The sequence below is a fragment of the Camelus bactrianus genome, chromosome 4, assembly GCF_048773025.1.
Source record: "Camelus bactrianus isolate YW-2024 breed Bactrian camel chromosome 4, ASM4877302v1, whole genome shotgun sequence".
NCBI lineage: Eukaryota > Metazoa > Chordata > Mammalia > Artiodactyla > Camelidae > Camelus > Camelus bactrianus.
This window is the reverse complement of record NC_133542.1, coordinates 73,414,112-73,434,882: the sequence shown is the minus strand read 5'-3', so window position 1 is coordinate 73,434,882 and position 20,771 is coordinate 73,414,112. Positions and strand designations below refer to the sequence as shown.

The 20,771-nt window shown below is 49.3% G+C and overlaps 1 protein-coding gene across 16 annotated transcripts in view; it reads right to left on the bottom strand.

Moving 5' to 3' along the window:
- The window catches only part of PRRC2B (proline rich coiled-coil 2B), an 82,136-nt gene that overhangs the window by 37,566 nt on the left and 23,799 nt on the right, over nucleotides 1-20,771 (bottom strand). For 14 of the 16 annotated variants that reach the window (XR_012506585.1, XR_012506586.1, XM_074362436.1 and 11 more), the window contains exons 2-10: nucleotides 19,042-19,211; nucleotides 18,070-18,247; nucleotides 15,125-15,227; nucleotides 12,469-12,541; nucleotides 8,491-8,634; nucleotides 6,401-6,642; nucleotides 5,825-5,946; nucleotides 5,241-5,383; nucleotides 783-873 (exon numbers count right to left, since the gene is read on the bottom strand). Coding sequence is in view for 14 of the 16 variants with exons in the window: in XM_074362436.1 (XP_074218537.1) it covers nucleotides 783-873; nucleotides 5,241-5,383; nucleotides 5,825-5,946; nucleotides 6,401-6,642; nucleotides 8,491-8,634; nucleotides 12,469-12,541; nucleotides 15,125-15,227; nucleotides 18,070-18,247; nucleotides 19,042-19,156 (1,211 nt within the window). In the remaining 2 variants the exon portion in view is untranslated. Of the gene's footprint in view, nucleotides 1-782; nucleotides 874-5,240; nucleotides 5,384-5,824; nucleotides 5,947-6,400; nucleotides 6,643-8,490; nucleotides 8,635-12,468; nucleotides 12,542-15,124; nucleotides 15,228-18,069; nucleotides 18,248-19,041; nucleotides 19,212-20,771 lie in introns of those variants that run through there. The other 2 variants (XM_074362425.1, XM_074362435.1) reach the window with 2 other exon arrangements.

Genomic DNA, 20,771 nt, shown 5'->3' with positions numbered 1-20,771 from the left:
TCACATTTTAATGGAAAGTATAGTAAGTTAAATAAATATAAAAGGAAACAGGCAATTCCACACAAAGAGAAGCATTTGTATTTGCTGGTACTGAGGCGGAAGAAAAAAGCAAATTAAAGCAACCACAGGTACTATTTTAAAAGTATTAGCCAATGCTACTGATATTATGCTAAAAACTAGAGGGACTAGACTACAATGAAGTATTTTCCAAAGGGCATTATGAATAAAAAGCAGTCCAATGAAATGATCCAAAAAAAAAAAAAAAAAAGAGAGAGAGAGAGAGAGAAAGAGAGAGAGAACATTAAAGTGGTCAAATCAGTTCAGGAAATCTTGCATCCCCTGCCTCCTGCTTCTCCTGCCACCCGAAGATTTCCCAGCATGCTTCAGCATGTGTATCCTAGGCTCTGGGAGTAAAGAAGTACGTTGAACCCAGGTGGTTTCTCAAATTTGCTTGGCCAGAAAACCCTTTTGGGGCAATACAACCAAAGCACTCTGCAGAACAAGTAGTCTGTACGTACTCGGGAAAATACTGGCATAACGGTCAAATCACTAGGACTCAGCCAGCTGGCCACACCTGGATGCAAATCCCGCTCCATTCCTGATAGCTATGGCCCCCTCATCTGCAAAACGGGAACATCTGCCCCCGGGAGGCTGCTGGGGAACTAGCAAATGCACCTGCGTGGTGACCAGCACACAGCAGCACCAAAATGCTGGTGCACTCACATCTCACTAATGCCATGTTCCGCTCAAACGGTGTTATGAGCAGGGACGGGGCTCCTTACCACTTTGGCCTGCCATCCTTCACAGCTTCTTCCTCCTCTTCATCATCACTGAACTTCAATTTCTCAGAGTAGTCCACTTCCTCATGGAGGCCTGCAACAGGAGTGTCAAGGAGAATGACAAAAAATGTGAATCTCAACAGTGCTAAGAGCGCCAGTGGGAGGCTTCCTCCAGGCAGGAACTATGTCAACCCGACTGGGTGAGTCACACCACCCAGCTGCTACCACCAGAGCAAACACAGCAGATTAGAGTGAAGGACAGCTCTGACTCTAGTAACAGCAAAGAAGCCTGGTTAGACTAACCCTCCTTAGTTAGACTTAACCCTATTAAGATAACAGTTCTTGAATCTGGACAAGGTATTTTTGCAAGTATACTAGGTGCAGGAGAGTGAGCAAAAGCGGGCAGACACCACGCAGGAGTCTATCCCAGCAATACAGAAGCCCGACCAGATCTGCGAGCTGCCGTTTTGTCCCAGGGCACTCCCCACCCTGCGATGGGCGACACACAATGTGGTACTACAAAAGGGGATCCCTGGAGACATTCTGCCGAGTGCTAGAGCCAGATGTGACAGGCCACATATTATGTCATCTATATGAAATGTCCAGAGTACACAAACCCAGAGGCAGGAAGTAGATCAGTGGTTGCCAGAGGGTGTGGTGGTAACCGGGAGTGACTGCTAACAGGTAAGGGGCTTCTTTTGTGGGTGACAAAAATGGTCTGGAATTAGTAGAAATGATGGCACAAACTTGTGACTATACTAAAAAATCTCTGAATTTTAGACTTTAAAAGGGTAAATGTTACACAATATGAAACTTTGTTACATGAACTATATATAGTTAAAAAAGGGGAAACAACAACAAAAAGCCCGATTCAACTAAAAAGAGCATTAGATGTGATGACCCAGCAAGTGCAACGACGCGCCGTCTACCAGAGCATCACTTTGAACACAAACACAAAGGGTCTCTAAGGAAAAGAATGGAAAAATATATACCATGACAACAATAAACAAAGTTAGAACAATGATTTTAACATTTAACAAAACAGACTCCAAGAACTATTACAAGAATTAGAGAAGGACATCAGAAAACAACACAAAGGGTCAGTATGTCAGTTCTAAAAATGACCAATGTGCTTATGCCTCATTAACAGCTTCAAATTAAATGAAGCAAAACTGACAGAATTAAAGGAAGAAAGAGATAGTGAATTATAGCGAAGAGTTTTTTAACACCTCAGTTTCAGTAACTGATAGAAGTAGGCAAAAATATCCGTAGGTACATAAGGTCTGAACGACACTGACAACCACCTTGACTGTGTTGACATTTACAGAACATGATCTCTAACATCTAGAGAGTACACATTCTTTTCAAATGCAGCTGGAATATTCACCAGGGCAGACCACATCATGGTCATAAAATAAGTCTCAATAACTTGAAGTCATAAACAATGTGCTCTCTTGACTGTAATGAAATTAAGTTAGAAATCTAGAAAGCCCCAATAATTAAAATGAACACATCGATGAACTAGAAAACAATCAAGCAATGGAGAAAATTAAAGCTAAATGCTGCCCCTCTGTGAGGATTAAGAAGACTACTAAGCCCTTGGCAGAAGCGAACAAGAAAAAGAGAACAAACACAAGCTACCAACTGTCAGGAGTGGAAGTGGTGTATCACTACAGATCCTGCAGCCATCAAGAGGAAAAGGAATGTTGTCAACAACTTTACACCAAGAACTTCAACTGAAAGAAATGAACAAATCCCTTGAAAATCATAACTTATCAAGCACTGATGCAAAACACAGGAAACCTGAGCAGCCCTGTGACTAATCAAATAAATTATACACACAAATGCCTTCAGAAAGGAAACTCCAGGATCAAACTGTTTCACAGGTCAATTTTACGAGGCGCGTATCAAAGGAAAGAGTACCAACCCCAGGGAAGCTCTTTCAGAAAGTAAAGGAGGAACATTTTCCAGCACATCTTATGAGCCCAGCCATAAGATGATTATCAAAACCCACAAAGATATTAAAAGAAAATCACAGACCAATATCCACCATGAACTAGACACCAAGAATCTTAATAAAATTATCAGCAAATCCAATCTAACCATACAAACAGGTAGAATTTACTCTAGGAATGAAAAGCTGGTTCAGCATAAAAAAAAAAAAAAATCAATGCAACCCAATAGATTTTAAAACAAAAGAAAAAAAAATCATATGATCAGAGACAGAAAAAGTATTTAACAAAATTCAATACCCATTCATGACCTAAAAAAGCCATTTAGCAAACTAGAAGTAGAAGAGAACCTCTCCGATCTGGTAAAGACCATCTCCAGAAGGCCTACAACTGTCATCAGACTTAAAGGGGAAACACTGAACACTTTCTCCTTAAGATCAGGAACAAAGAACTTGAATACAACACCGTACTAAAAGTGGCACAGTGCAATAGGACAAGAAAAAGAAATGAAAGGCAAAAGCTCTTCCTACTCATAGACAACATGATGGTTTATATAGAAAATTCTAAGAAATCAACAAAAACTAGTAAAATTAAAAAGTGTACTCAGTGAAGTTTCCAATATAAAATCAATACACAAAAATCAACTCTACTTATGTATATATAATAACACTAAAGACTAAAAAATAAAATGATTAAAAAAGAAACAACGCCATTTACAATAGCATCAGAAAACATAACAATATTTAGGAATAAATTCAACAAAAATGCTCAAGACCTCTAGAATGAAAACTACGAAACACTGCTGAGAGAAATGAAAATACCTAATAGAGAAAGTTTCTTCACGTTCCTGGACAGAAGATTCAAAATTAAGATATCATTTATCCAGAAATAAATTCAACACAATCTTAATCAAAATACCTGCAGGTCTTTTAAAATACTGACAGGTTGATTCTAAATTCATATGAGAATGAAAAGAATTTAGGATAGTCAAATAATCTCGAAAAAGAACAAAACTGGAAAACTTACACTACTTGAATATAAAACCTACTACGAAGCTACACTGTGGTACTGGCATAAGGATCAGGGGACCAGATACAGACCCACACTTAATGATCAGCTGATTGTTGGCAAAGGTGCCAGAGCAGCCCAATAGGGAGAGTAAAGTCTTACCAACAAACGATGCAGAGCAACTGGGTGTCCTTACGGATTAAAACGAACCCTGACTGCTACCTTGCTTCATACACAAGAACTACTACAACATGGACCACAGGTCAGTAAGTAACAGGTAAAGCTGTAAAACATAAGGGAATACCTTCACCACCAAAGATTTTTATAAAGGACACAAAAGTAAAAATCATAAAAATAAATTTATAAATTAAACTTCATCAAAGTTTAAAACTTCTCATCAATACCTAGGGCTAAAAACAAATGCACAGACAAGGTAGGCAATGGGAAAAAAGATCTGTGAAGTGCTTGTATTCAACCACTCGGGAAAAAAAGGTACCAGTAGCCAAACAGCACATGAAACATGAAAACGTGTTGATCACCATTAGTCATCGGCAAGATGCAAATTAAAAGCAGCGTGAGCTACCACTACACACCCACTAGAACGGCTAAATGTTGTGAGGGTGTAGAGCAACCAAATTCTCAAAACTGCTGCTGGGGATGACACCCCCAGCCACCACGGAAAAAGGTCTGTGGGCCTTACAAACCTAACACACACCTACTCTCTGGCCCACAGTCCTACTCCTAGATATTTACTCAAGAAAAATGAAAATATTATTCATAATAGAACATTCGGGTGGATAAACAAATTACAGTATTTGACACAGTGAAGTATGTCTCAGTTATTAAAAGCAACCACTGATGTAGGCAACAAAATTGATGAACCTCAAAAACCTGACACCAAAGTAACAACTGTAGGACCCCATCCATTTGCAGCTGTGTAACAGGCAAAGCTAATCCAGGTTAAGACTGGAGGGAAGCCTTGGGCAGAGTCGGGGAGGAAGACTGACTGGGAAGGGACTGGGGGGCTGTATCACACATGTGGGTGCATTTGCAAAAATCAAACAACTAAATGTGTGCCTTTCAATTCCATTAAAGTTTACTTGTAAACAAACGATCCAAAAGAATTTCAAAAGAAAGTAAGGTTGGGGGATGGGGTGCAGGTGAAGGTAGTGGAAGAATCTTGGCAGAATGGGGTGATGGGCAGCCTGGCAGGGGGTTCATTACACTGTTTCAACGTTTCCATTATAAAAAATCTTTTTAAAAAGTTAACAAAAATCTCCCTCTGAGATCAAGACCACGGTCTTGAAGCAAACACGGTCTGAATGCCAACCTCTTCAGGGCAGTGAAGCTGCTCCCTGCCCCATGTCTCCATTCTGACCTGCCGAGGGAAAACACGAGGCTGTCAGAGGGTGTTATTTTCAAGCCTGGTAAGCAGAGACGGACTGTAGGCCTCCCATTTTAAATCATCAGTTGTGAGCACACCAAGAACGCCACAACCCACCTGCCCAGCCATCGTCAGCGTCGGTGTCCAGATCGTCAAGGCCCTTTAGGTTTTCCGCATTGATAATGGTGGGCCGTGGCGCCCGTTCCACCAGCTGCCTCAGTGGACGGACCGGGCGAGTCACCCCCAGCCTGTTTTCTTTTCTGATGAGAGAGAGAAGGGTAAAGATGCTGGACCCATGACAGGTATACAGGCGGAAGTCCTACATTGCCAAGGTGCATGTTTGCCTTTAATATTAAAATCATCTCCTTTTTACAAAACATATAATGAAGGAGTTCAGCTTCCCAGACAGAAGTTCAGCTTCCTTCTGCAGTTTTACACGCTCAGTGCTAACATCTTGGGTAGCAGCAATAAACATGTGTCAAATCTTCAACTTTGTCAGGAACTTGAAATGATAACCCCATCCCTTGTTCAGCCCCACGTCCCAGCCAGCCATCCCACACACCCTGGGGCCTCGAGTTGGCTTTCAGGTTTCCTGAAGCCTCCAGAAGACAAAGCACTCTCATGCGTCAGCCCCACTATCTTGTCCAGTATCACCAACTGGGATAGCTTCTACGTACGTGACTATAACGCAGTAGCCTTACCCGTCCTGGTCATTCATCTGGAACTGTCTAAAAGGAACACGGGGCTCAAGACGGAGCTGGGGAAGGGGGAAAGATCCTCGTTCCACTGTACCCTGGTTCTCTGATGACTGTGGCGAACACATCTGAAACATAACATCAATGAACAGGGTTTTCTGGTAATGGCCCAGATTCTAAGTTCCACTTGCATTAAAATTTGTTTTGGAAAATGGAAAATGGGAAAAACAGGAAAGTTTTGGGGTTTCCCAATTAACTCTATCACCATCTCCCCCGTTTTTCTCCTGCTGTCAGTATGTGAATCCGGGGACTTGTGTCTTGGGGAATACCTGCCTCTCCTTCTCTTAAAGAACCAAGGCTAAATGACGTCCACATCACCAGGGAAAGAAGTTAGAGGCTGTTGAGATTTGAAAAGGGGGAAAGAAAATGCAAGAGTAATGGAAGCCTCCAGAGTAGGGTATCAGGGCAAAGAAATCGGGAGGGAGAACCCCAGGTGGACATTCAACCACTTGAAGGAAGCAGGTTCTGCTGGACATGAACCATCTGACCTCACGGGGAGAAGCACACACTCCGAAGACTTACAAAAGCAGGAAGCATGTCATGGTATGTAGGTGGGTGGTATACACTCCCCATGGACTGTGAAGCCCCTTTTCGGACAGGCTGAGCCGGGCGGAGAGAGGGGTCCTTAGAATCGCTGGTACATGCCGAGGAGGGGGCTCCGTCTCCCGCACTCGAGTTCCTGTTGCCCAGCTCAGTTGGGGAGGCGCTCAGAGACGTGGCAGAAATTATGTTTCGCCCACCGCCCTCCCTCCAGCTTGTCACATCTGGAAATCGAAAGGGGGCAAAAGGGGAGAGGAAAGAGGAGGGGGGAGGAGGGATTGCATGAGGTTCTGAAGGTCAAGGGACCCCCCTCATTCACCAAAAACAAAAATAAAAATAAAAAACAAAGTGAGGAATCGAGCCAACTGTTTAAGCCTGTCAGGGAAGGTGGGGGCGGACACCTGGCCAGTGAGCATGAACTTGCTGAGGGAAGTCCAATTGTAAGAGAAACACAAAAATGAGGTCCGCCCAGAGAGAAGGGAAGTGTAAACAAGACAAGGTCTTCACCGAGCCACAGAAACCACACAGCCACAGACCTAACACCCCAGAGAAACCAAGACAGCCCCGAGGAAAACAGCGTCTGGTCATTTCTTCACAAACACCGACCCAGCCCCATCAGAACCAGCAATGTGCTCAGCATGGACTTGATGTTGAGCCCAGGGAATCCCTGACACGTTTTCAAGCTCTGCTCAACAGAGGCACCTCCAGAGACCCCCCAGTTCCTGAGGTAGGCCAGAGGTGTGGAAGGGTCTGGGGCCTTCACCCTTGTCTACCCCGGCAGCAGCCCATGGGGCCCTCCTGTGGGTTACAGGCTGAGAACTGCCAATCCTCCCAAACGTTTTAAGGTGATGCTTTCTACTGCCCAACACAGCAGAATCTGATGGAATTAGAGGCCAAGGAGAAATCAGATGAGCCAAAAAAAACCTCTTTTCAGTCAACTTTTTGGCAGGAGTTGAAACATGAAGACCCCTGAACACTTGACCCCTGTGAGAATGAAGCTCAGGACGGGAGCCTCAAAATCAGAGTCTGCCCCCAGCTCTTCAACCACCTGTGCGTGACCTTGGCCAAGCCCTGTGATCACCCCTCTGGCCATCTGCTTCTTCATCTTCTCAAACCCGAAAGTAGAATCGTTCCGAGAAGCTTCTCCTAGTTCTAATTTTTTATAGTCCATAGCAGCTCATCTTAATTAATCCCTGTAAGTTCCAGTTCTTGGCCTAAGGAATTTGATTATATTTTTGGAGTGGACAAAATAACCCAGCAATGGTCACTGAAAAGGCAGTATGTTTCATTAAAGAGTCGCATAGTGATCATTTCATTTACGGAGTATCAGTTCTGACTTTCAGATACCTTGGGGAGTAATCAAAACAAGCAGATAAAAGTCCCTCATATTTCAGGACCCAATCAACACCCACCCCTCAACCTGAGCTATTTCAGAACCCGTGATTAGAACAGATGGAAAATCTCATTTCTAAACAACACCTTAACTTATCACCCTAGGCCACCAAGAAAAAAACATCAGCAGCAAGTATCACTCCACCATCCTGCTGGCCCCTTGGCCAACGCCTGATGAGGGGGCTGGGGAGACTAGTGCTGGGCTGGCGACTCAACCAGGGGGACGTATTAAAAAAATACATTCTAGTTTGGCTAGGGATGGGGGAGCGCTGGAAATCAGACTTTTTAACCAACTCCCCAAGTGATGCTGATGGGATCTGTCTAGGTTTGGGGACCACAGCTTAGAAAACCACCTCTGGAATCAGGGGCCAAGCTGGCCTGTCTGTCCTCGCCACGACCACCCACGCTCAGCAGAACAGACATCCCATGACAGCCGGGAAGGCAAATAGGCCTGGCCCGACCCGAAGGTCAAGACAGGAGGAGAGACCTCCAGCCCAGCCCAGGGAGTAGGTCCGGCAGATGCAGGGATCAGGTGCAGGGTCAGTAACCACGCCTTCTGGGCAAGGAGCCTGGACCCCGGAGCTCTAACTTTGTGAGAAGCGGCACACTTCTTAAAGGCCAGAAAGGTGGGGAAATCCTGCTGCTCCCACGGGCGCCCAGAGGGGCTGTAGCTCACTTACTCTGAGGGCGGAGGCTTGGTCCTGGCCCATACGACAGATCTAAGACGCCCTTTTCTCTGCCAGCCTTGTCCTGCCCTCCAGCTGCTTTCAGCGTCGGAAATTCCTCGGGAGAGAAGGATAACAGTCGGCTTGAGCCCCTTAAACCTGTCAAGAAAATGAGAAAGACTTATGGAGCGAGTGAGAGCAGCATCACAGCTCTCTGCTGCGGCAACTGCCCACCCCCAAAGCCACACGGCCCTGAAGTGAGCTCCCTTCAAGTGCACTGTCTGCGCTGGCGTTTGGTGCCGGCACAGCGACGCCGGGGTTCCCTGAGGGTGACAAGGAGAGGCCAGCTGCAGGCTGCACCAGGCCCCTTGCCAGCTAACCTGCAGCAGCTGGTTACAGAGGGCGTGGGGGAAGATGCCACAGCTGCTCCAGCCCAGACCCTCCCCAGTCCGCTCCTGGAAGAAGGCAGTAAGGTCCTGCTGGTGACCCTGGGGGCAGATAAGCATGGTCTTCAGTGAAATCAGCCTAGTGAAGTCAGCTGCTTCTGGGTGGAGGCAATGCCCCCATGCAATGCCTCCACCATAGGCTGACCCTCACAACTGTCTCCTCGTTTGTCCGCTCCAGTTTACCATTTTCTCCAAAGTTCCTCAAGGCCAAACATTTCACTCTTGTAATCCTGGGAATGATTTCTTTCTTTGTTCTTCCAACCATTCCCCAAGACTAGATACTCCTTCAGGGAAGAAGCCTTTTTCTAACTGTTCCTATCACTCACTGCACTCAGCATCGGGAGCCTGCTGAATGAATTGTTAATAAGTGACGAATTTTAGGGTCTCAAGTAGGATTTGATCCTTTTATCTGGAATACACAGCACACGTCCAGCACCCTACAAACTTAGTAAGGCTAACACCACAGCACGATGTCCAGCTGTGATATGACTTACTCCCTAGAAAATAAAGTCAAATTTGCCCCAAGGCAAATTTCTTAGCACCACTGATTTGTGGACTTGCTAACGAAGGCAGACTTTGCAGAAAGATGCAGCCGGGACTAGTGAAGATGCATAAGGAGCCAGTTCATTTACCATCCCACTTAGTGAAAAGGTCCACGGTCAAAAGAACCTGCCAGGCTGATCACTGGGCACATGGTTAACAAATGATTAACCTGAGAGACAATCGCCAAGCATCACGATGGAGCCTTACTGCTCTGTGGAGGGGCCCCTGACTCACATAGCTGCTTCATTATGTTAAAAGGTCACTGGCAAGAATGAGTTGTGAAAGTCATACTGTAAAAATACAGTAGATTATTTGAAGTTAAAAAAAAAAAAAAACCCAGCAAATGCCCACTACTTTTTCTCTACCTCGACAGTCCTAAAGGTATTATTCCAATCATGAATTAAACTTACCCTCCACAGGCAAAAAGGATAAAGTGAAGAACTCAAAATCTCCAACCAAAGCAGTAGTATTCCTAAGGTTTCCTTCCATGCCCTACAATGTTCACCTCCCGCCCCATCATCTGTTCTCCGTCGTGAGAAACCGAGGTGGGAAAGTCAGGGGGTTCTTCCAAGGCCCCAGATCGAGCTCCTGGTGGTGCTGCTGGCAGCAGAGGCCACGAGCCATGTGCCTTTGGCCTCTGCCTGAACCATACCCTTAGGCCTCCTGGGTCTGACCCAGGTGAAACTGACCACACAACCACCTTCTACATGGAGAGAGCCTATCAATTCAGGAAGAATTCTTCTGAATTTCAAAGCCCTGAAAAGGTTTGCGGGCAACACCCTCAAATCCCCACAATCTGCTGGCATCACTGGCTTGTGGCCCCAGCACAGGAGGGGAGTCAGAAGCCCACCCTGGCCCCACTGGGTCGGCACGCCTCTGTTCTCTCCCCTGGCCGCTGGGTTCGCCGTCTCGCAGACGAGTTATCACACGTTTAGAGTATTTTACTGTTTTAGAATCACTTTCTAAATCAAGTTTTATTTTTAATAGGTAATACAATCACAAGGTTCAAAAGCAAAAGGCCTTAAAAGGTATAAACTGAAAGGCTTCCTCCCCGCCTCGTGCCCCATCTGCCTACACAAAACAGGTGGTTTTCTGTTTCCTCCCCTCCCTTCCTCTTATGTTTCCTTCTAGAGACTTTTTTTTTTGCATATTCAACATTTCTTTAAAGTGTATTTTCCCACACCCTGATTTTTTGCACAAATGATAACAATATGTTCTACATACTATTCTACACTTTTTTTTTTAATGTCCTGGAGATCTTGCCATATCAGCAGAAAACTGCTTTTTTTCCTTATAGCCAGATAGTATTTATTAAAGTACCATAAATTGACTCAAGTGACTGTTTCCAATCTTTTGCTATTACAATGCTGCAGTGAATCATCTTGTATATATGCCATTTCATACACCTGCAAGTGTCACTTAACAGGGTGATTTCCTGAAAGTGGAAGTGCCGGGTCAAAGGTATCAAATTGGTATGTGACAGGCAGTGCCCAGCTGCCCTCCAGAGGGGTTGTGCCCATGTACGCGAGCTCTTTATTTATCTCTGTAGTTCTTTTTAAATAAAAATTAATACATTGGTTTACTTAAATTCCAACAGTACAGAAACAAAGGCTACAGAAAGCGAAGAACCACTGTTAACAGTCGAGTGAATCCTCCGTAAAGACCTGGTTTGAGGGGCTGGGATGCCTTGTCACCACCCGGCCCGCCCATCCCTCCATTTCACCCCAGGCTGGAGACACCCGTACAGCCCGCTCACAGTCCCAGGCCGACATCCCCTGCCCGTAGCTCCTCTAGAGGAGCGGGAACTTCAACCCAGCGCACGGACTGATGTGCCCTTCCCCACAGGGGCGGAGCAAGAGGTGGGCCTCCAACCCTGGGATGGCGCGTCCTCTGGGCATCAGAGTGGTGAGGGCTGCACAGGGAAAGCAGGACATGTAGCTCTTTTTCTACTATAAGCTATAAAACGTTAAGTCTGGCAAGGCCTTGGCTGGCAGGGATACACAGAAGACAGAGAGCAATGCCAGGTCAGGGGGCAAAGGGTGAAAAAGGCAGCCCGTGCTCTGTACAGAAGGAAGAGCAATTGGGGTCTAACCGCTCACACCATGTTCACTCTCCTTCCAGCTCGGGGGCTCGCCGAGCAAGGACTGCACAGCGAGCTAGAGACAGTCAAGCCAACGCTGGAAGGTTAGGGAGCTCATGAAGAAAAGTCTGGATCTTTGCCTTCTCTCAAAAACACCTGCTGGCCCTGGGCCCACACACTCAAAGGGCTCTGGTCGCTGGAGGAGAGCGTGTCCCCGCCCCCCCCCCGGCTCAGGGCTCACAGGCTCCGGGCCCCACGGCACCCCCGCCCCTCACCCACACTGCTCTGTTCCAGTCCTGCCTCGGAAGCCACTCAATTTGCCATTCAGCATGAGTTCAAAGCTCTGGACTCTCTCTCCTCTGCCTCCCAACCCCCATCCTCCCTCTGCTGAAGCCCCACAGCTGGACAGAGCCAACTGCATTTTCCAGTGCTTCCCCAGTGTCTGGCACGACCTAATGGACTAATGGCAACAAATCCCACGTAGCCCTCTCAACACTGGTGTTACTGTGCAAAAGCAAGCAGCTCAACTCCCATGGCTGGCTTATTTATAAACCCAGGCCCAAAGGAAGGTCACCGCCCAACACACGCCCCCCTCCCGGGGCCCCAGGAGAGAGGAGGGGGTGAGAGCTGGCAAGACCCAGGGGCGCTGACTCCATCAGCAGCTCGGCCAAGCAACTGGCGGCAGGGCGGGCACCCGGGTCTGCCCTGCACACCGCAGGACTGCTTCAGCAGTAACATGCAATGACATCCGAGAGCTGATGGGTTCTGCAGAATCAGCGCTTCCACAGCCGGGGCGAAGGCAAAGACCCCACAGAGCAGTATCTCACTTGGGGAAGGGTCCACAAAGCTTCAGGCCAAAGACCGCCTGGCCCAGCCAGGCCAGTCTCTCACACCTGCCCACAGCAATGCCCCACACACACTTACCACCTTCGTGTCCTGCTGGCTTTCCATTCAGCTGTGCCCATGACTTTGGTCCACCTGGCGCTGAACTTGTACTCTGAAAGAAGACAGACAGTGAGAACAGGGCCAGCCTGGTGGGCCTGCTGTCCATCACTGAGTGAGTCAGAACAAGGTGCCCCCTGGGCCCTCACCGGAGGCCCAACCGCTACAGCCTTGTTCCCACTACCACCAGCTGAGCAGGATCCACCCCCACAGTCTCTGGTTCATGCAGAAGCCGGGGGTCGGACAGATGCGGCGCAAGGCAGGGGTGAGTGGCTAGCCCGCAGTCACACAGCCAAGCCATGCCGGGCTCCGAGCATGCCCTCACATTGCCTCCCGGGCCCACACAGAACTACTGTCTTGCTCCGGAAAAAGACCAAACCCCAGTTCTAGCACATGTCTCAAACACTGGGTGCCACTGCTACAGAAGAACACAAACCCGCCTGGCGCTCGGCTGGCCAGGCCACTGCACCACTTCCCATAACTCCTGCCATCCTACAATGCACAGCTCCCCAAGTCAGACGCCTCTGCCTGCACGGATCCCTGCACGGATCTGGACTTGCCGGCTCCACTAACCTTTGCCAGAAGCTCACTGCAGCACACCTGGGACGCCCCCCCCACCTCCCGGCCAAGGCTGAGAGTCACTTGGGTTAGACACCCAGCTAGAGAGGCAGGACTAGGACGCGCCCCCGCCTGCTTGCGTCCAAAGGCCCTTCAGGTCTCCACCACTGAGGTCAGCTGCCTTTCCCAACAACACGAGGCTTAACAACTGAAGGTAAAGACACAAAACAAAGCAGCTGAAGCAGCAGGCCATTCCATCACTCACTGGATTAGATCTCAGATTAAATAATCACCCCTCCCCCTGCCACCACCACTGCACAACTCAAAGCAGAGGCCGTCTCTCTCACCCGCAGTGCAGAGCAACAATCCACTTATTTCTCACAGGTGTGCCCTGAGTGCCTGCCATGGGTGGTCTGGAATGCCCACAATCCCCCCACGCAGACCACATGCGGGTGGTGACAGCAACATGACCAGCAAGGCAGCTCCTGCTGGGGCTGGCGTCCCTTGGCAGGGGGGAGGCGAGGCTCCAGACCAGCAGGAAGCAGGGGTGCCCTGGGTGCTGCCGCCCCACAGCCTCCCGCTTGATGTCTGTAGTCACAGGGACAGCACCCCTGTCCTCACCCACCAAAGGCACTGAAACAGAAGAGAACGCCTGCGGGGCCAAGAAGGGGTTCCTAACATTGTGGCAAATCTCATCCCAAGAGGAGAACTGCTGTCATGACTCAGGTGAGGTTTTAAAAGCCGGAGAACATGGGGAGCCTCCCCTGCTCCCAGCCCCACATGAGAGGAGGGCTGGTACGCGCTGGGAGGAGCTGAGCGCCAGGTAGTGCTGGGTGCTGGCTCCAGGACAGGGCCCCACCCTGACCACAGACAGTTCCCACAGCCAACTGCCTAGGACCGCACGCAGGCCCAGCCCGGACCCTGCAGCACTGGTACAGATGTGCACGTCTCTGATGAGCTCTGAAGGCTGAGTCTGATGTAGAGCCAAGGCTGTAAAATTAACCAAGGTCCTTAATTTCACTTAGTTTCAAATTCTGGGGAACTCAACGCTACATACTCTGACTGACAGGCCCCAGGAGACTTAGGCCAATGGACATGGGGCCTCGTGTGAACATGGATTTCTTCCTTTCTTTTCCCTTAATTCCAAAGCACAGTTCAGTGTTGGGTGGAGGAGGGTATCCTTCCGGCAAAGCCAGAAACCTTCCCCACAGACAGAGGACAGCACCTCAGACCTTTTACCACCCAGGCAGCAACACAAAATTAGCAGTTCAAACTGTTTTCAAGAGTGCCGGGGAATGTCAGGAACCTATCTGGTTTTCTTTTGGTCTTCTAATAGATTCAGACACCATCTAGAATCCTAGCTGCCAGCTGATCTCTGTGACCCACAGACAGACTCCGATGGACTGGGCATGCTGTGATGTTTTGAAGTTTACATCGATTACATCATGACTTCCGCTTAAATGCATCAGCAAGTAAAGGGTTATAGTGCAGTATTTCCCAGTGTGTTCAGAGAGACACCAGTTTCTACAGACGTTCAGTTAGAAAAGCTTCCCAAGGACAAGTAAATTTGGGGAATGCCGTCCATTACGTCTTCTTCTAAGAGTGTCCCAGGACACGCTGGCATATTGAAGATGTGGAGAAAAAGCACGACATTAAGAAAAAGCAAGTAAAGCAGCTTGTTTAATTTTGCTTTTCAAACTCACGTGACACTGAACTTTCTGGGCCCTAACCCTTGTTTCTTTAAGGCCCTAGCTTCCACACAGACACTGAGGGACCCTGATCTAGGCCCCTGCTGGCCTGAGCAACCTCACCTCAGGTTCAGCCAACAGGAACCAAATGAGGTATCTGCATTCCATTCCGGACCTGGGATCTTTCCCAAGAGCTGCAGATGACCTGCTCCACCAGCGACCACGGCCATCTCCCACGCTCCTCTCCCAAACCCCTCTTGGGGTCTGTCTCTGGAGTAAGCAGGCTGTGCAGACTTCCCCTGCTCGGTGACAGCCCCCAGCCGACCCCGGCACAGGGGCGCGAAGCGCTCCAATGTCTGGTCAACAATAGGGACAGGGTCCCTAGCACCTACCTCTTGACTGATTGACTGTGTCGGCTTCTGTAAATTGGAGACAGATTTCTGCAAACCCGGCTGCGGCTGCGACTCCGGCGGCTGAGAGGCCGTCGCAGTGGAACTAGACAAAGACAGGATACATGAGAGTTAGACAGGCACCGGCCAGGCTGACAAGGTCCCTCCGCGTTCCCAAGAGACACGGTTGCTCGCTGGGAGCAAGACTCCTGTGGGCGACAAAAATACCTTCCCAGGTAGACTCCTATGCTGGCAAAGGCAATGAGAAACTGAACCACAAGTAAGGCCTACACCGTGACATCCTACAGGCCAGACCTCTGCCTTCTTGCAGGGCCTTCTGTCTGCCAAAACTGAGAGCTCACCATGAACAAGGAAGGGATGGAGGGTTTGCCAAGCGGGGCACTGAGCCAGTGCAGGGAAGGGGCTGAGCCCCTTGCCCCTCACTCCTGACCAAGAGCCCACAGCAACTCAGGGGCTGGTTGCTTTGAAACATGGTGTTTTTCTAACCTTCTCTTAGCTTGTAAAAGAATTATATGCTCATAGTAAAAATAAATTAATAAACATGACACAGAATTTGTCACAATCTCATCCTCCAGAGAGAAACTCAAGTAGATTTTTTCTACATATAGTAAGACTATTTTTTCAATACCCGTGGGGTAACATACAGTTCACACGCATACACACACAGTTCCACAGCTTGCGCTTTACTTAATCCACCTGACACATTTCCATGAGAATGCACATGGCTCTACCTTTCTTTTAACGACACAGCATAGGTGGCTGGGCCACATGTACCAATCTCCAATTTCTCTTCTATTACAGATAAAAACTGCAGTAAACTTTTCTACGCATGTATCTTTGCACACTTGTGTGTGAGCAGTTCAGCAGTCTAAGTTCTGAGAAATGGAAAAGCTGGATTAAAAGATGTTTTGAAGTTTAAAAGATAGAGTGGGACTGCCCTCTGGCAAAGTGCATCTGTTAATTACTCCCCAAGTAATCGTCTGAGACAGCAACAAGAGCCTGCCAGCCTGCAGCCTTCTAGTCACTCTTTCTGTTCAGTCTCCACCTGACGAGATTCAAGAAGGACGCAAGCTCTTGGCCAGAATCCACCAATGCCAGCGGCTCATCTGTAAGCTGAAGCCAAACTCTACACATACACTCTCCCAGGCTTACTCAGCACTGCAACTCGCCACGCACAACGGCTACACAGTAAGTCCTCCTTTGCCCACGTCACCCTCTGCCTCAGATGGACGCTTCCAGGTAGCGTCACTTCTGTGTTCTCCAAACCCAAGCACTGACTTCCAGCAGGTGTGGCCCCTGCTCCGCCACCGCCCTGACAGCCCACGGGTTGTGGCCCAGGGCAGCGGAGGACTGCACTCCACCCCTCACTGGCAGGCTGGCTTCAGCACAACTGGCCTCATTCCAGCTACTTGGTACTTTCTCTGCCGACGCTGGGTAAGACTGGATAAGGGGAGAGAGCGAGGCTCTGTCCTCTCTCTAGAACTGTCAGTAGCAGAGGCATTTCGCTGCTTTCACTGAAATGAACAGTGTCAGTTTCACTACCGAGTTTGTAGCGTTCCACACTTGGATAGAGCGATGACAGTGACAGCTGACACCTGTGAGCACGGCCTCTGTGCCAGGCTCTGTGCTCAGAGCTTGCCTTGCGTAACCTCCTCTACCTCCTGAAACCCCCCGGAGCCAGGTATTAGTTCTACTTCACAGGAGGACACTGATGCTCAGAATTCAGATCATTCCCCAGGTCCCATAAAGCTAATAAAGGGCGTGGATGGAAATCACACGCACACACCTGCCCGACTCTGAAAGTCATACTATACCATCAATCAGTACGACCCTTGAGGACACGCTGGGAAGGGTGTTTAAACAGCTACTGCAAGACTCTATTTCAGGTATGACTACTTCAATGACAACCTGACTGAATTATTTGCTCACTCTCCACGTGTCATCTGAAGTCACTACAAGGAGGTTTCACAAAAGCTACTGTGGCCATTTTCAGAAAAGAGAAAAGGGCCCTGGGGGCAAGCTGTCACCTGGGCCACTTTTACTTTCTGGGTCCTGAGTCTGAGCAGCCACACCACGAGGGAGGCAGGGCAAGAAAGTGTAAAAGGCCGGACCGCTTTGTTTTCACTCCCCAACAGGCAAACCCTAGCAGTAGGACTCCGCCTGCCAGCCTTAGCAAGGTCCTGTCCCTCCCCAGGCCCCCCTCAGCACAAACCCCAAGTCCTCTTTCCTGGACAGCCTGTCACTGGCTGAAATGCAGCCCGAGGAGACCAGCAGCGGAAGGAGAGGGACAAAGGCCCAGGCGTCTGAGGGAAGGCAGGACCAGGTCGCGTGCCTGGCGGACTTGAGCTTTCGGCCCCACCACCCAATAGCAGCTGCAACGGTTGCTCTCTTTCTCTAGTGATGACTTGTGTGTCAGCCCCTAAGGCTCCCATAAGCACTGTGCTGGCAGAGGGGGAGCCTTCAGGGAGGCTGCGTACTGACCCTGACTCCTTGGATTTGGGGGTGCTCTCCTTAGTGACTGGGCTGTCTGGAGCTCCTGCAGCAGCCTGTGTGGAAAGCTGCTGGCCCCACAGCCAGGAGCCCAGCACCTGGGGACCCCCACCAGCATGAAGAACTCAAGCACCAGCTCTGTCCCCCGGGGCTCGTACAGGAACTGGCTCTGAGTCACTGCACAAGCTCCTCTGGGGGGTGATGAGTCCCTTCCTAACAAGGTACAGGGGACATGGTCACTGGGGACAAGGCAGCTCACAGAAACACCGCAGCATCAGCTCCCAGAGTTAGGAAAAATTAAGGCAGGGCACAAAAAACAACTAAGCAGCAGGAGGAAGGGTGGAAGCAGCTTCCTTTGGAATCTCCCTGGTTCCAGCGTGGCAGCCTACAGAAGGAAAGCCCCAGCCCCCGCCCCCCACCAGCCCCTCTCCCAAAACCTCTTTGGGTCTTGCTGCTCCTGCTTGTTTGCCCATCCCGTCCCGTCCTTGGGTACTATAACGATGTTGGGGTCGTTTCCTTTGTTCTCAGACTTCAAGCTTGGTAGGTTTGCAGGCGGTGGCATACGCCGGGCTGTGGCAACTTTCCCGAGACTCTGTAAGCCATGTCTAGGAAGAACTGCAGGAAGGGAGAGGTGGAAACAGGAAAGTTACAGAAGGAAAGATGCTGGGTTCATTCTGCTGCTCTTCCAAACTCTACTTGATAATGTCAAAGACAATCAAACGAAAGACAAGGGACAGACCTGTCACGGAAACAAAAAGTGGTCACTTTACAAGCTCTTCAACGAGGACTTCAGAGAAACAGGAGCTGCTGAAATCTGAGCAGAGGCTCCCACTTCACTGGAGCACAGAAGGCTCAGGGAGTTTACAACACGGGCAAGGAGCCAGGCCCGAAACCTCCATCTCACAGAGTAGCCACCCCCTGCAAGGGGCAACTGCTCCGGCCTTGTTACAGCAGGGCTGGAGGGACAGCCTCTCCTGGACCCAAGCCTGAGCGGGGCCCCTGACATCCATACAATCCTCACAGGGTACGGATACAATCAACAGGAACTCTTCCCACCAAGTTCCAGAATATCAGAACCAAGAAACCCAAAAAAAGTGACTCTAATGCAAATTAAGTTCCATTCTACCCTTCAGGCTAAAAATATTCATGGCTTCAGTAAGAAAAGATAGATGAGGAAATAACCCTACTACAGCAGTCAGGACACTCCAGGCTCTGAAATCAGACATCAAATAGGAGCAGAGAGTGATTCGCTTCCCTGGAACTGCGGGATGACCACCACGGCCCAGAGACTGGCGTGCGTGGACCACATCTGTCTGACCAGACAGGGGACTCTGGCTTTTCCCAGTCCTTGACCTCGGGCTTCTCACCTAAGGGAAAGCATAAGGAGCTGGCTTCCAACTCGCTCTTACCTGAGGATCTGATCGCGTCTACTGATTTTCCTTTATACTTATCAAACAGGCTGAGAGTCGAATACTTGCTTTTCCCATCCTTGCCCTTGGTTATTTGCCCCAAACGATCGGACATTGCGATGAAATGTCATCTAGTAAGGAAATTTTTCTTGGCACCGCTCCCGATCTGCCTTTGAAAAGGAAAAAAAGAGCATGTTAATCTGCCAGAACCTCTGACACAATGGACTGAATCCTTCAGGGATGGTGGATCTCCTTGAAGATCTGAAGAAAGCTCTGGACTCTGTCCCTAGAAAGATGTCCTTACCACACACAAGCTGTCCTGCTCACGTTTAAATCAGAGCATTTTGTAGACACCACCCCACCCCACCCCACCAGGCTGAGAGCTCTCCCCCAGCTGAAAACCAGCTGGAGTCTCTCACTCACCCATCACACGGAAAGGGAAGCCTGCACACACCGAGTCCTCTCTCTGAGGCAAGGACAGCTCCTCAAGGTGCAAAAATAAATGCTTACTTGTCACTTGCAGCACATCCATGTACCACCAAAATAAGGCAGGCAGACGGGGGGGGGGGGGGGAGCACAAAACTCGCTGACGGAAGGCTGGCCACTTCACAGATGAGCCAAACCAAGTCTAGGGACGCAACCAAGCAGCTGGGTTCCTTTCTTTTCAAAATAAAGAACCAGCACCCAGAGGGAAAAACGCCTGCTTAGCCAACAAGAGCAGGGCTCTCTGAGGTGCAGACGTGGCAAGCAGAGAGCAGGGAGCAGGCGCTCCCTGGGGGAGCCCACACGGGGCTGCATGTCCACGCCTGCTCCCCCGATTCCTGCCTCCCCACTCGGAGGAAATCTTGAAGAGAAGCTCCTCCCCTCTGCTACTTCCTACCTTTCTGCAGGCTCCTCCGTGAGCACTGGCTTCACTCATCCACTCAAATACTTAGGCCCCGTGCCAGGCACTGAGGACTAATAGCTCCAGTGCCCTTTATTCTACATCCAATCCTGGCTATCGGTTCTAAACTTGATCATGGAAAATAAAAACTTGTACAGGTGACCGTTACCTCCACTGGAATTAATGTATGGAAAAGAAAGCTAAAGCATCAACTTAGACATATTGACAATTTGTCTTTAATGATGAAACAGACAGCTGTGAAAACACCCATGCCTCATAAGAGGCACTTGGTCTCGCTGCAGCAGGAAGGGTTGTCACTTCATCCTAGTCCGAAGCCACGCAGGCCAGAAGAGCACATCCAACAGGCTGGGTGTTATCCAACCTTTCGTTCATTTCACAAGTCATGAAAATGAATAAATCTGATACTCAAGACCCTCCAGTCACTGTCTCAGGTGCAGGAACAGATAAGCATGCAATTTGTAGCTGGAAGCTTACGCACCTCGATGGGCGCCCAGGGGCAAGAGTCCTGGCTTGGGTGCGATGCGCAGAGCTCGCCTCTGCACAGGGGACACCTACCAGGTGGTCACCCCTCTCTCAGGGAAAGGCTCCTCTCCTCCCCACATGGTTGCAGCCACCCAGCTTGAATACTTAACTCCTTTCCCCACCTACATCCTGGTTCACTCAGCTCAGCTGGCCGAGGGGAAGGGAGAGGCTCGCGTCGGCACCCAAGCCCAGGAGGTAAGAGCCCTGCAGCGTCCAGGAGAGCGGGCTCAGTGAAAAAGGAACCAGCAGAAATGCTCACCAAGTTACCAGTCAGAGCCACTCAGTACCAGTCACCCTCAAGTGC